The 14384-nt window shown below is 34.0% G+C and overlaps 1 protein-coding gene across 4 annotated transcripts in view; it reads left to right on the top strand.

Moving 5' to 3' along the window:
• Positions 1-14384, top strand: part of LOC123676276 (tyrosine-protein phosphatase non-receptor type 13-like) — a 158865-nt gene that overhangs the window by 92295 nt on the left and 52186 nt on the right. For all 4 annotated transcript variants that reach the window (XM_045612085.1, XM_045612083.1, XM_045612082.1 and 1 more), the window contains one exon: positions 10664-10830. In XM_045612085.1, coding sequence (XP_045468041.1) covers positions 10665-10830 — 166 coding nt within the window. In that variant the 5' untranslated portion in view covers position 10664. The remainder of the gene's footprint in view (positions 1-10663; positions 10831-14384) is intronic.

The following is a 14384-nucleotide window of genomic DNA, read 5'->3' as shown; positions in this document are numbered from 1 at the left end:
AGATACTACCATATTGATTGTTGATCGTGCTTTCTAACGGGTGTTTTTTTTTCGAGGTATATAACTTTAAGTTGGCATTACTGTTCAAGATGGCGACCGATTTAACAGCTGTCAAGTGATTTATTCTCAGTTTAGTTTGGCAATTCATCATGAATAGACTCACGCCTGAATAACGCTTGCAAATAGTGCAATTTTATTTCGAAAATAATGGTTCTGTGCGGAATACGTATCGCGCACTCTTCCATTTTATTTTATTTAGCGATGAAGCGCACTTCTGGTTGAATGGCTACGTCAACAAACAAAACTGCCGCATTTGGAGTGAAGCAAACCCTCAAGTGTATGTCGAAACATTCAGAAAAACTGACTGTTTGGTGCGCTTTATGGGCTGGTGGAATCATTGGTCCGTACTTCTTCAAAAACGATGATGGCCTGAACGTTACAGTCAATGGTGATCGGTATAGAGACATGATTACTAACTTTTTTTCCTGAATTGAACAACCATGATGTCCAGGAGCTATGGTTCCAACAAGACGGCGCAACATGTCACACAGCTCGTGCCACAAACGATTTATTGAAAGACACGTTTGGTGACCGCCTAATTTCACGTTTTGGACCTGTGAATTGGCCTCCAAGATCTTGTTGTTTAACACCGCTAGACTACTTTCTGTGGGGCTATGTAAATTCATTGGTCTATGACTCTATGCGGATAAGCCACAAGCCATTGACCATTTGAAAGACAACATTCGCCGTGTTATTGCCGATATACGGCCACAAATGTTGGAAAAAGTCATCAAAAATTGGACGTCCAGATTGGACTACATCCGAGCTAGCCGTGGCGGTCATATGCCAGAAATCATATTTAAAGTGTAATGCCACAAGATTATCTTGCGGATAAATAAAATTCATGTCAATCGAATAATCCATTGTTGTTTTATTGCAATTTAAAGTTCCTAAGCTCTCAAAAAAAACACCCTTTATTTATGATAAAGTAAATCGCACAGTTTTACGTTGTATAGTGCTTAAATAGACAGTTACTTGGTGAGCAAGTACGGTTCTTCGGTTGCAGCACCGAATCAGTCTGATCAATTGGAATGTGTGTTTGTTATCAGTCACAAACTGCGCAATCGATCGTCATGAAATTTTGCAAACAGATAATTGGCGATACTGGGCAGGATATATGATAATTATGTTGAACCTCAAAAATCTTCGTAGGAGGTGGGGCAAGTGATAAGTCTTGAATTTCCGAATAGGTGAAAGATTTGTGCTATAAGCAAAAGTTGATCTAGCTATTCCAGTAGTTTTTGCGTATACTCTGCATTGTTAGATCGAGATGAAATTTGGGTTGGTAGAATCCACTTTGTAAATATTTCTGCCAGAATGCGTGTTGGAAGGCAACGAAATGAATATGATTATCTTCAATCGAAATTATGCTTTTCTTCCACAAAACGGACATAAATTAATGAAACAAAATAAACGTTTTCATGCAAACGAATATTATTCAAGCTGTTTGTTAGAGGTTTCCCATTTGCGAATTCGATTTGGAATTCATAATAATATTCTGATTCAATTCCTATGATATGAACTGTACATAATTTCATGATGAATAGGTGGAACAAAAGCGATATCATAATATGTATAATTAAATGAATTCAGTTTTAATCGAACCTGAATTCTATCTGGTCATTCATTGCGATAATAACTGAACCGAACAATAATGATTGTAGCTGTATCTGTGATCCCTCATATACATTCGCTGATGAAATTTCGTTTTGGTATATAATAGTCTTTGTTTGAAGTTATTTAGAAATATTCATCTTTCCTACTCATTACAAACTGCTGGTATATCGAATAATTCAGAACCTAAACATTTAATGAAAAATATCAGAATAATAATTGGAATAATTGGTTAATTTTGCTCAATAAACTTATAATAATAATTATAATAATAATAATCATGAATATGTCCTTGAATTACTCACTGAATAAGAAAACTGGTCCTTGAAAATTGAAAAAAATTTAAATTGCCACTGCCTGTCTTTTAAAAATCACAGTACATTTTCCTGGATCACCATGAAAATTTTAATATTGTGCAACAAGTGGGGAAACTCCAACTTTTCTCACGAGTGTGGAAGTTTGTGGCACTAGCCTGAAAGGCGCTGTGCGAAATGCGATCTACAAAAATTTGAATAATTCAAGTTATGTACCTGATTCAATTCGAAATGGCTTTCGTTGACTGGACTTATGCATTTCTTGCGTTTCCACAGAAACGACTCTTCAAAAACCCAACTTCATTCAAATCAAGCGTGCCGTGGAGAATAATATTTCTTACAGTATGAGCAGAACATAGTTTGAAATACCGAAGGCTATGAAATATAGGCTTCTTTCTATAACCATGTAGAAAAAAATTGTTGTGTAGACAAAGGTTCCGCATAGAGATATGATATAATGAAGACTCACTGTCAAAGAATACTAACCCGCTGCATGCGCCATTTTGTAACACTCAGGTATTTTGGCCCAGAAGTAGAGACAGAATAGCTGATGAAGAATTCGAGGTCAAAATCATTTTTTATACTCAAATATGGACATTCCTCAAAACATGGAATGAACATTCAAAGATTATTCAAATTAAGAGAGTTTATTAAATAATAAAAATCTAAATGTATTATTTTAACTTCGGCGAAGATACTGTAAATATATCTATAATTTTGAAATTATGGATATCAGGTAGAGAAACATGAAAAATATGTAGTATTTCAAGGAAAAAATATGTAGTATTTCAAGGATTTCAAAAGGAAATAATGAACAGGGTAATCCATTTGAAATAATAAGTTCATTATTATTCCGAAAAAAAAAGATCTGACAACAATGTATCGGCCATATTACAAGATCTTTGTGCAACAAAATCTGAAAAAATCGTGTACCAGATTGATAGCTTGCAGCACGAGAAAAGTGGTCGAGTGATTAATTTTTGTTATCACAATCAACAGGTTCCGTCTCTTCAATTACTATAAAAAAATTCTCATCGCTTCGAAAATTCGGTAGCATTAATGTATCTAGTGATTGCTAGTATAACCACCGCTCAAATTTCTCATTAAATTGAGATTCCGGACCGCACAGTTAGAAATATTTTGAGGAAACATAAATATTAATCCTTTTCTCATTTTTTTTATCACATTATGTGGTAAAAATGATGTCCTCAGAAAATGAATTTGATTCCAATGAGATCTATCTGTTTAATTAATTCCTCCTTGTCTTCTTTAAGACATAGGCTTAAATGTGATTTTCTGCGGGTTTTATAGCTCCACAGTTCTTTGTGTTTGAATTTCCTTCATTTTTCCTTTTTTATTGTACGATACATTTTTCGTTATAATTCGTGAATACTGTTGTGGTTCTATTCTTTTTGTATTCCTGTTATCTCAAATAAATGAGAAAATAAATGAACATAATCATAAACATTTTGCCCATAGCTTGCTCCATACCTAAACATTTCTTCAAAAGTAATGGACGGGAAGAGTTTGAAATGTTAGTGAAATGGCCTCTGGAATTAGTTCGCATTCAATCACCTTTCTTCAAGAGTTTAGGGGGACCTTCCGTCCCTTTTAGAGGGTTGGTGTAATTTAATTATAAAGCAGGTCCACTTGAATTACAGTTGACCTGTCCTTGCAAGTTTTCAGGTTTTGAATTTGGGTTGACCTGATCATAGCGGAAAAATTCTGAAATGATATATGAGTAGAGATCGAAGAAGCAGATCATATTAAGTACCTAGGAATAATCATAGACCGTCACCTAAAATGAGATCTTCAAGTGGACAATGTAGTACGAAAGATACGATTCATGCTGGGCCGTTTTAGAAGGATGGCCGAAATTTTGGACTTCAAGCAAATGAAGACTCTCTATCACGCATTAATTGAGTCCCATCTATCGTACGGCATTCTGGGTTGGGGTGCAGCATATGATTGCCACCTCAACAGGCTGAAAATAATACAAAAATCATTCTTAAAAATTATCCTAAGAAAAAGCAGAACGTACAGCAGTGAATGGACGTATAAAGAAGCGGAAGTTATGGATCTGGCACAACTATATGCATTTAAGACTCTGATGGATAATCATAAAAATAAAAATGATATAACACACTCTACTCATACATATCCCACGAGAATAAAAGGTACTCGTCCCACTACTATAAGAGCTGAAAAGACAATTGGCCAAAGATGCAACCAATACTTGGCTCCAAGAATATTCAGCATTCTACCTGAAGATATAAGGAATATCCAAAATTGTTATCAGTTTAGATACAAGCTAAAAATATGGATAAAAAACACCGAAAGAACACTGCTCTACAATATTATAAACTCTAAATAAATAATAAAATAAATGTGTGTATAATAATAATAATAAGCAATTTATTTCAAAAATTATCACAGTCTAGACAAAATTAATCACAGAATGAACAATCTATCACAGAATGAGACAAAAAGACATATAGACAAAAAGACATATATGTATGTATATATATATATATATATGTATATGTGTGTATATATTACTTACCCGAATCTTGACCAACTACTCGATAACTGAGAATTTACCCGTATTGTGACATAATACACGGATATGGATATGGATCACCGAATTGCGACACTGAACCTGAATTGGACTATTCACACTGAATTGATAAAAGACCGAAAATGGAATGATACTCTGCATCTACTTACCTACACATTAAGGCTAATGTAAAATTTTTTTAATATTTGTGATTATACTCACAGAAAACCATTTTACTTGGTTTTCTCTATTTTTTGAATATTCATTAGTCCCTCATATGTATGTTTATGTATATGTAAACTTTGATGATGAATATATATTATTATTATTATTATTATTGGAAGAATAGGAAGTGTAAAATTTTCTTTTTTAATAAAATAAATGAAAATATGAGATTCTTATGGACACATTTCTTTTCATTTTTTTTTTGATTCGTTATCTCTTATTGAGCGTAACAAAGAAACAAACGGACCAACTCGACAGCTGGAAGGGAGTAAATGCAGAGTGTAGCCGAGAATGAAAAAAAACTAACAAGGTCTTCTCATTGACAGCGTTTGTTTGGCATATGCCATCCGTAATACCATTATCTTTTTTTTTCGAACGTGCTTTCGCATTTCTTGCAGAGGCGGAAACTAATATCATTTTTTCTGGTTATTCGTTATCTCGCAAAATGACAGTGAGAAATGTTCGTCGTTATCACTGCAACCGGAACACTGGATCATTCAGAGCGCATGGTGAAAATCCTAGGACGAAACATGTAAATGCAGCATTGTCAGGAATTCGGCATTTTTATACGTATAAACACTTTTCAACTAACTCCCGCCAGGGATAACCTGTTGAAAACTCAGGAATTCGTCATTCTCTCCGTAGTTCAGTTCTCGGTTTCGCCTAAATCTGATTATAAACTTCAGATGGATGGAGAGTTTTTTTTTACTCACTTCGTTATGATTGAGTTGGGTTGCTTGTTTACAACAATCTGAGAAAGATATTTCAATTGAGAATTTTTCATATTATACAAATGAGACATAGGGGGCAAATGGAGGAAACTCAACTTAAATAAGCAATGAATAAAATATTCCTGGTTCAAGAAAGAAACACAAAAGTTAGCTTGAAAATATTGGGAATATATGTTTGATATTTTTCTGTCTGTAGATAGAACTCTTTAGGAAAAATTCAGGAAAGCACTGACTAGAGATTCATCAGACCAAGTAGCTTGACATTTTAACCAACTACTCGACTTGAGAATCAAGCTCGTGAAAAATTACATTTACTTGACTTAACTTGATTTTAGATATATATTGATTGAATTGATATCCAGCTACTTGATATTACTTGAGCTTGATATACACACGTCGCACAACACGCACATTTCTATGAAATCTATTGGTAGATTTTGGTAGTTTCAGAAATATTTTTCCAAATTTGGTCAAAGTGGCCAATCAACACCAGCAATTTCAGCTCCTGTTGAAAGACAATTCTCCAGAGCTGCTCTTACAGTTTCAAAAACCCGCAATAGGTAAGGCGTCAAATTTATAAGATGCCTCATGTGTCTTAGACCTGGATGGAAAAGTATGAAATCAAACAAAGCCTGAAGGTTTCTCAATATGAAGAAACTTTATTTCATTATTATTTTTTATGATTTATAGTGATTTAATTCATGTTTTTATTTCAAAAAAAATTATATTTTCGGTTCTTTTATGAAATAAATTTAATAAATAAATATTTTTTTTGCAATGTTCCTTCCCATTTCTTCATATTTTTATTGATGTGTAACTACACAAAAAAATAATGCTAAAAATCAAGTGGCTTGATATGATTCAAGTATTTGATAAATAAATACTTGACTTGATTTGAGATTGCAAAAGTACTACTTGACTTGAGCTTGACTTGATTTCAAGTTAAGATCAAGCCAAGTAGCTTGAAAATGAAGCCAAGCCGTGAATCCATAGCACTGACGTAAAGTCAGTAACTTACAAGAACTGCTACGATCGATTAGAAAAGTGCCAAGAAAAAAACAAATAATATTGAAAACTGCATATTTGAACTTCCAAAATAATTCCTATTCCCATACCGAATAAGCTGGCACCTCTTACGCATGTCACAATCTTATTTATCGCGAGATGAATACATGTTAAGTGTGCTGGTGATAAAAACACTTATTTTGTGTAGGAGATTATAATAGAGTTTTTTCATCAGCTTCAATATGTGTTGAAAAACTTGTTTAAATTTTCATCTCACCAAAGCCTCAGGTCTGAAAAATTAATGATATGCAATTAATTGATGCTTCAAAATATAGCTTATTGATTACTTTCTGCGAGAGAACGGTAGAATTGTTTGAATGAATGAATACCTGCCTACTCGTGAAAGCGGCGCCATCTATTTCCACATCCATCCGAATTAATTCCGGCTCAAACAACATATTGAAATACAGTTAAACCAACAGCAAGAAACACATTAATCTCACACATTCTCCAAATGCATCATAATCAATCTTTGTATGATCTCGGAAACTTTGAAAGCCCCTTACTCATCGAATATTGTTTCCTTCCTTCTGAGAAATACAATTTCTGATTTCTTAGTCGGTATTGTGATGAGGATTAGAACTGAACACCTTGAATTGTTTCAGCCGCTACCAATTGTTGTGTTTGTTGTTCATTGCTGAAACTCAACTCTTATTTTCTATCTACCAAAATTAATTAATTAGATTATATGGTTTTGCACCTACGACTTTGTTCATCTATAGAACTACGAAACTATGAACGCCTAAATTACATACTACATTTCACAACATCTTGATGCCGAAATGTATAAGCGTATTTTGCCATCGACGAAGCTTGACTGATTATGCAATTGTGTGGAATGAGATGTATTAAATTCCCACCTCTAATAATCCGCCTAGCTTCTACTAAATTGGTTCGATATAGTGTTAATGAACAATGTTCCTTATAGCTCTCAAGAATTGACATTTGTTTATGACTTAAGTATATAAGAGTAGGTTTCCATCCAGAATCATTTCTTGATTACCTACATTTTCATTGGAAAGTAGGCCTCTAAATGAAGAATGTAATTCTGAAAAGAAAACAAGGTCAGCTGTTGTCATGAGATTTAGGTAATTTTTCAAAAAATATTGTTTATTGGAATGCAATCAGTATGATTTCTCTTTGACAAACTCTGTTCTTTTTCGGCAAATTGTCTATCATTTTCAGTATTCGATAAACGAAATTCAATTTGCAAATCAATATTCATGACAATTTCTTTATTCAATATTTTTAACTGTTTTAAAAATCACAGAACACATTTCAGATTAATTAGAGTTTATTCACGTTTATATAAGGTTCTGATGAAGTTCAAACTCCTATGATTATGTTAACAACACCAGTCACCTAGTTTCAGCTAGTGGTTTTTAAAAAAAAAATTGCCCAAAAGTAGAATGAAACAGTGGAAAAATTTGTACTGAATGATATCTGACGGAAAAATAGATAAATTGCAGATAAAAACACTTTGCTTATTGAACTTATTCGATTGAATATCTTGATATTCACCAAAACTTAGTCAGGAGTAATACCAGAAGGAAATATATTTTCGCGATAGTGTTTTAAACAAACACCGTGATGACAAAAAATCTAAATTTTGTGATCTAAAATTCGTGATTATTCATATCACACCAAAAACGAGATTTATGAAACTCTGATTGACCGATCAACTCGTTGACTGTAGATGTAAATCTATGGTAGTGCCAAAAATGAACAGAAATTATTTGATCGAGTGAATCACCACCGTTTTTATGAAACTCACAAACTGTCAAATATACAAATCTGAAAATACCAAACTCGACAAGCGATTAGAGTTAAGTGTCAAGTTAAGTGTATCAATGCTGGAATTCCCAACTCATAGAAGAGTCATCAGAAAGCGATTCATAGTTAATTCTGAAAATCACCAAGATATTTCCGATAAAAGATGTAATATTTCCATCTTAAGTTTTCTTTTAAAATGTATCGTTTGTCCATTCTTAACTTCCGATAATTCCGTTAGACATGCATCATTTCATCCATCGTGTACCAAAATTAAACTTTGTGCAGAATTAATTGATAGAAGAGGTTGGGAGAACCACCGAGCCCAATCTCTAATCAGAGTTGATGAGGAATTGAACTAATTGATGGAAATAAAGGGTGAATAGCGTGAAATACGCTTTTAGACTTCAACGTTGTGAATGAATGCGACAGGGCATTTGAAGGTCATTTTTTTAGGTGGAAATCAATGGAATCAAATTGATCCGCACATAATATAATGTTGAATTCATAAGTTCAAAATGAGAGAAAAGTTTTTATTGACTGGCTTTAGTTTCTTATAACCCATTTTCTACCTCAGCTCTCCTAGGTCCTTGTGCGTACTTATCTTTCCAAGTTGAAAAAGCTAGTTGTATTCTGTGTAGACCTTATTACTGAGTTTCACCGCTACTTAAGACACAATTATCATTTAGAAAAACCTTCAACAGATTTTTTCGAACTATTTGATCATATCACTAGGCTATCATTTTTGTGAAGGTTCCATACAATTATCATTATACAGTTTTCGGGATAGAGTTTCAAGTCTCAATTCGTTGCATTTTTTTATGGTCTGTAAAACCGAAAATAAAGACAATCCGATTCGATGACTACTCAAACTAATCAGAGAGACAATTAAAATAACATTTCTGCACGATCCAGTAAAAATCCAGACATAAATATTACTTATACATACTGCTGATGCCAAGACAGTAGGTCTTGTTTGCCGGTTGATAAGCCAAACACGTTAGAATAGTACATTGAGCAAACAGCGGGAAAAGTTCACGAGTTTGGCCGAGTATGTGGCACTAGCCTGAAAGGCAAGTGTCGTAAATACACGAGCAAATACTTAATCTCTGGATACGCCACTGGTGGAACGTATAAAAGTGCATGAAATAACCGTGGGATCATATTTATTTTGAAATATATATTTAACCATCTAAAAAACAAGAATATTTGATTCAAATTACACATTATAGAATCAGTCTTCTGTTTTTATTCTTTAGTATATCCATCTACTTCATCGGCTTCATATCTATTCCATAGCGAATATTCATAAGAGCCAATCCGTTCAGTGAGTTCAGTCTGTTTTCATTCGTTATGTTTCTTAGGTAGGTTTTTAGTCGCCTTAAAGTTTATTCTTTCTGGGGTCGCAGGTATAGTAGCCGATGTCTGCAGTAATATGTAAATATTTGGATAAAGGTTTTTTCCTCCCATTTAAAGCAAGTATTGATTTTGCAGGCACATATCAATCAGCAAAGTATTACTTTTCCTGCATAGGCAGCAAAGTAACGACCTTCTTGCATAGGCAGCAAAATGATTATCCTCAATGCGAATAAAAAATTCCACATTTTCTGACAATCAATATTTTTTGCCACCTCCCTTATTTTTGGAGGGGTAAGTACTTCTAAGTCGCTAGCACTGTCCATAATATAAAAATATACGATATTTTTCCAAAAAACAATTGTCAGATATTTTATAAGTTGACAAACTTAGCAACCAACCAGTCCAACACTTACGATTTCTATCAAATTTCGTTTTAATTTATCACTACAGGAAAAATAAAATGATTGTGGGAATTTTAATGATTTTAAAATACAATATCCTACATATATCTTTATAAAAAATCGAAGAAAAAATTATGTGTTCAACTCGCAAGCGAAGTAGATTGACTACCTTGGCTGAATTCCTAGCCTCGATACGCTCGGCTATGAACCATCAGTCACGGCAGTCAATCTGCTACTTTGCTGCCTAGTAAAACAAATAACTATTATCGCACTTGTTCAAGACGAGGTTCAAGCATTCCAAAGGTGTTGGATTTGGTTTGAAACCCCTCACCCGCTGGCTACGCTCGTGGACAGTGCCATCTGTGAGCCAGGACCGGAACTTATTATGTGGCATGATATTCCTCTTCAAATGTATATAACGCCAAATATCAAATGAATAGGGAGGATCAAAGATATACCATTAAAAATGAAATCCAAAACCCCCTGATATACGAGTTGAAAGCAAACGCTCTCATTCAATCATGAAGATATTATATTCTCATATTAATCTCCATAATTTGTTTCCAGTATGCAACGTTTTCAAGGATCTAACAGCATCAATCAACTATATGGAGGAACCCGACATGCCACCCTTGGGGATCTCTTGACGGCACGTCCCACAGGTCTCACCGAACCCGAAGCGTGGGCCGTTCTGTGCCAATCGGTGCAGGCCTTACAAGATCTTTTTTTGTCCGGTAAGCATAGAGTAATTGTGAATAATTTGTCAGACGGAAGACGTAACGCGCGGTCTTCTGTGGTTTGCCCCAACGATTTATTGCACTGTCATTCATTGTTCCATGACTTTGCATTTATTTCTGGGTTCTAATCATGTCGAAAACTCTCCCGGAGATGGATTATCGCGTGAATTCCAATGTTTGGAGGAATTAATCGTATTAGTTTCGATGTGATCCTGTGTTTGGGGAAATTGATAGAGAGAATGCAATTTCGGAAAGGACTAATCCAGTATTGCTGATGTTATTCAAACACTTCTATGGAAATTTGAATGAATTGGTTTCAAAATATACTCTGTGCCATAATGAGTGTTACTAGATATATGATATACGCTATAATTCGTGCTAATAAATATCTCTTTTGCTAGCTAATAACAATTCTTAACTTTCCATTACCTTTTATACAAACTGTTTCCTGATTTTTACTATCTAACAAACAAAACAATATGAAATGACAGTGATGATTTTATTAGCAGCTTCTTCTCCAGATCTTGTTCAGTTCAAAAGAATCAAGAGGAATATCAAAAGATTGAAAAATTATAGACAAAAGTAAGAAAAAAACTGTAGCATCGAAAGCCTTATGAAGGTAATGAGAACCTGTACAATCCGAAGATGAGAACTAGAAAGAAGCCTAACGTCAGATTATACAATTGGAGAAGTCACTGATTCAGAAACTGAAGAAAGAAGTGTTTGAAGAGCGACAAGATTTAGGAGATACAGAATGACAGAATACAGCTGAAAAAAGAAGTCAATTTAGGATCCAGCATTCTGGAGTGTAACATATTTCTTCTTGCTCTCCACATTGACTCCTTTCCTGTCGATTCTGTATCTCCTAAATCTTCTTGTTCTTGTAACTCTCCTTTCTTCAGTTGCATTTCTTCCTGAGTCAGTATCTACTTCAATTGCACGATGCGGCGTTGGGCTTCAAGTTCTGTTTCTAGTTCTCATCTTTGAATGGAGCTGATGGTTCTCATCTTCGACAAGGCTGTCGATGATACTGATTTTCTTTCACTTCTGTTCATAAAATCTTGATCTTTCTGAATTTCATCGGATTTATTCGAACTTCGACTAATAATCTGCTGCTTTTCCTGACAGACATTATTGTTTGCCCGATACTTTGTCGACTATTTTTTTGGTGCTATCTTATTGGTTGAGCATTACGTATAAAAATATTGTTGGTCTCGCAGTTTTTTCGACTATGACAGTTTTATATTACAAATTGTGGCGAGTTTTTTTTTAACATATTTCTGGCCAAATATCATACATGAATTACTCCCTTCAAAATATATCTGAAACTGACCGGTGTTATATAGACTTATTTCTGATTTCATATAAAACACACTGCATATTATAGTGAGATGAGTCAACAAAGGCTGATCTTCCTTTTAAAGAGAAAAATGTAAATATTAATATTTCGTTGAAACATTTTGGAAAGCCAATTCCATTCGAGTAGAGTGGAAATATTTTTTTCGATAATATCAGAATTCAAGTTATAAAATTTCCTCGAATGAGCATTTTGCGTAAAAACGGTTGTTTAAAGGAAAATTGGGGAATTTCGATAAATGATAATCAAATTTATGCGCCTTCGTGTACATTTTGTGAATCTGAAATATACAGTGTTCAAATAAGAAGATTTGACAAGCTTTTCTTTCATACCCTTTATAACACAGGTTCGTTTCAGATATTACGTTTGATAGAGTAATTCGTGTATAACATCCGACCAAAAATAAATTTCAGTAGGACTGACCATAACTCAGAAACACCTCATATTCCGATTTCCGAGTGACAAATAAAAAAAAAAAAATGTCATAGCTGAATATATCTCGAAAATCATCAAAATTTTCGAAAAAGTTACAATTCTGGTTATTATGAAAAAACAGGAAACCATTTGCTTCGAAGTGCTTCGAGTATGAACAACTTTTGCGAAAATTTTCGCTCGAATATTCTGAGTACGTTCATACTGAGAAATGTTATCACTCACGATGATAACGTCGCTTTTGAGGTTTAGTCAGCAGGATTGCGAATTTCCGAAGTATGAAAGACAACCCTCATATACATCTAAAGAAAACGTTGTATTCAATTCCATTGTTAATACTCTTATGCAACCAACTTCATTATACAGGGTGAGTCTTTGACTTGTACATATATTTTAACCCAAGATTCCTGAGGTCAAAAGAAACACTTTTTTCCTTTACCATTTTTTCCGATTCGGCCCGGTTAAAAAGATACAGGCTGTTGAAAATCGTTAAAAAAATGTGATTTTCGGCTATATCTCGTAAATGGTTGTATCGAAGGAAATGATTTTTGAAATATAGCTTTTTTTTGATGTGATACATCTTCTCCGAACACCAGATTCCATACACATTCTTCTGTTTCTTTGTTATGAACATAACATACCATAAAAATACCAGAAATTCGAAGAAACCAACTCTTAATAGTAATTTGAACGTTCATTGAAGAATATTTGGCTAATTTGAAAAATAAAAGTATTCTTCATATTTTCTCGTACAAAGCGCCGTTTTCGAATAACTTGATCTTAAAAAAAAAAATTATCTGTGAAATTCAAAAAATTGGGTACTTTGGCTGAATGCAACTCTGTTCTATTGTGGAAAAAAAAACCACAGAAATGAATATTTACTATGAAGTCATGTCTCAGATTTAAGAATTGAAGTACTAGCCAACTTAGTTTGAAAATGAAGTTATTTGAATAAGCTCACCTCAACTCCTCGATTTGATTAAAAATCACTGAGCTTTGGCACAGCTCTGATAATAAGAAGATACTTCACTAAAATCAACATTCTTTTTGAAAAGTCCAGATTATTCATAAAACCCATGTTTAAAAAAGTTTTCACAAAATAGTCCCATTATAATGACAACAATCAATATCCCACTAAAGACTGCTGCTATCGAACAATACTGTATTCTTCTTTGGCTCATTCAAATTCACATCGAAACATATCACTAGGACTAGGTACATACTAGACAAATTTTCATGTGATTGAGATTGAATACTTTTATTCTTTTGCTATTCCATAAATTCATCCTAAGAGCTTATGATTGACATACTTCCAAGAGGGCCATAATTGTTTTAATGTGAAAACAAATTAGGTGAGTTGAAAGAAACCAAATATTCTATTGTGGATATTTACATTGAATACTTCTCATTTATTTTCAATGCCAAAATCAAGATGAATTAAGTAGTAAAGTTGGCTATAATGCAGGCGCGGATCCACGGGGGGGGAACTGGGGGAACGTTCCCCCCCCAAATGGCCCGGGCACCTCTTAAATTTTGCCGGCCCTCTTAGAATTTGACATACTAAGGATCGAATAATTACAAGATCAGCAAAAATTTCACTTTCAATACATTTTGTGGAAAACCATATTATTGAACGGCAAAAAAATGACGTCCCAAAATGGCGAAAGTGTCTGGGGTCCACATTATCAGTATTTTGAGTATCTAAAAGTTCCCCCCCCAAAAGTGGGGCCTGGATCCGCGCCTGCTATAATGTAGGTACACA

This window comes from Harmonia axyridis, chromosome 3 (genome assembly GCF_914767665.1).
Source record: "Harmonia axyridis chromosome 3, icHarAxyr1.1, whole genome shotgun sequence".
Taxonomy (NCBI): domain Eukaryota; kingdom Metazoa; phylum Arthropoda; class Insecta; order Coleoptera; family Coccinellidae; genus Harmonia; species Harmonia axyridis.
The sequence above is the reverse complement of the archived record's forward strand: the minus strand, read 5'-3'. Positions and strand labels throughout refer to the sequence as shown.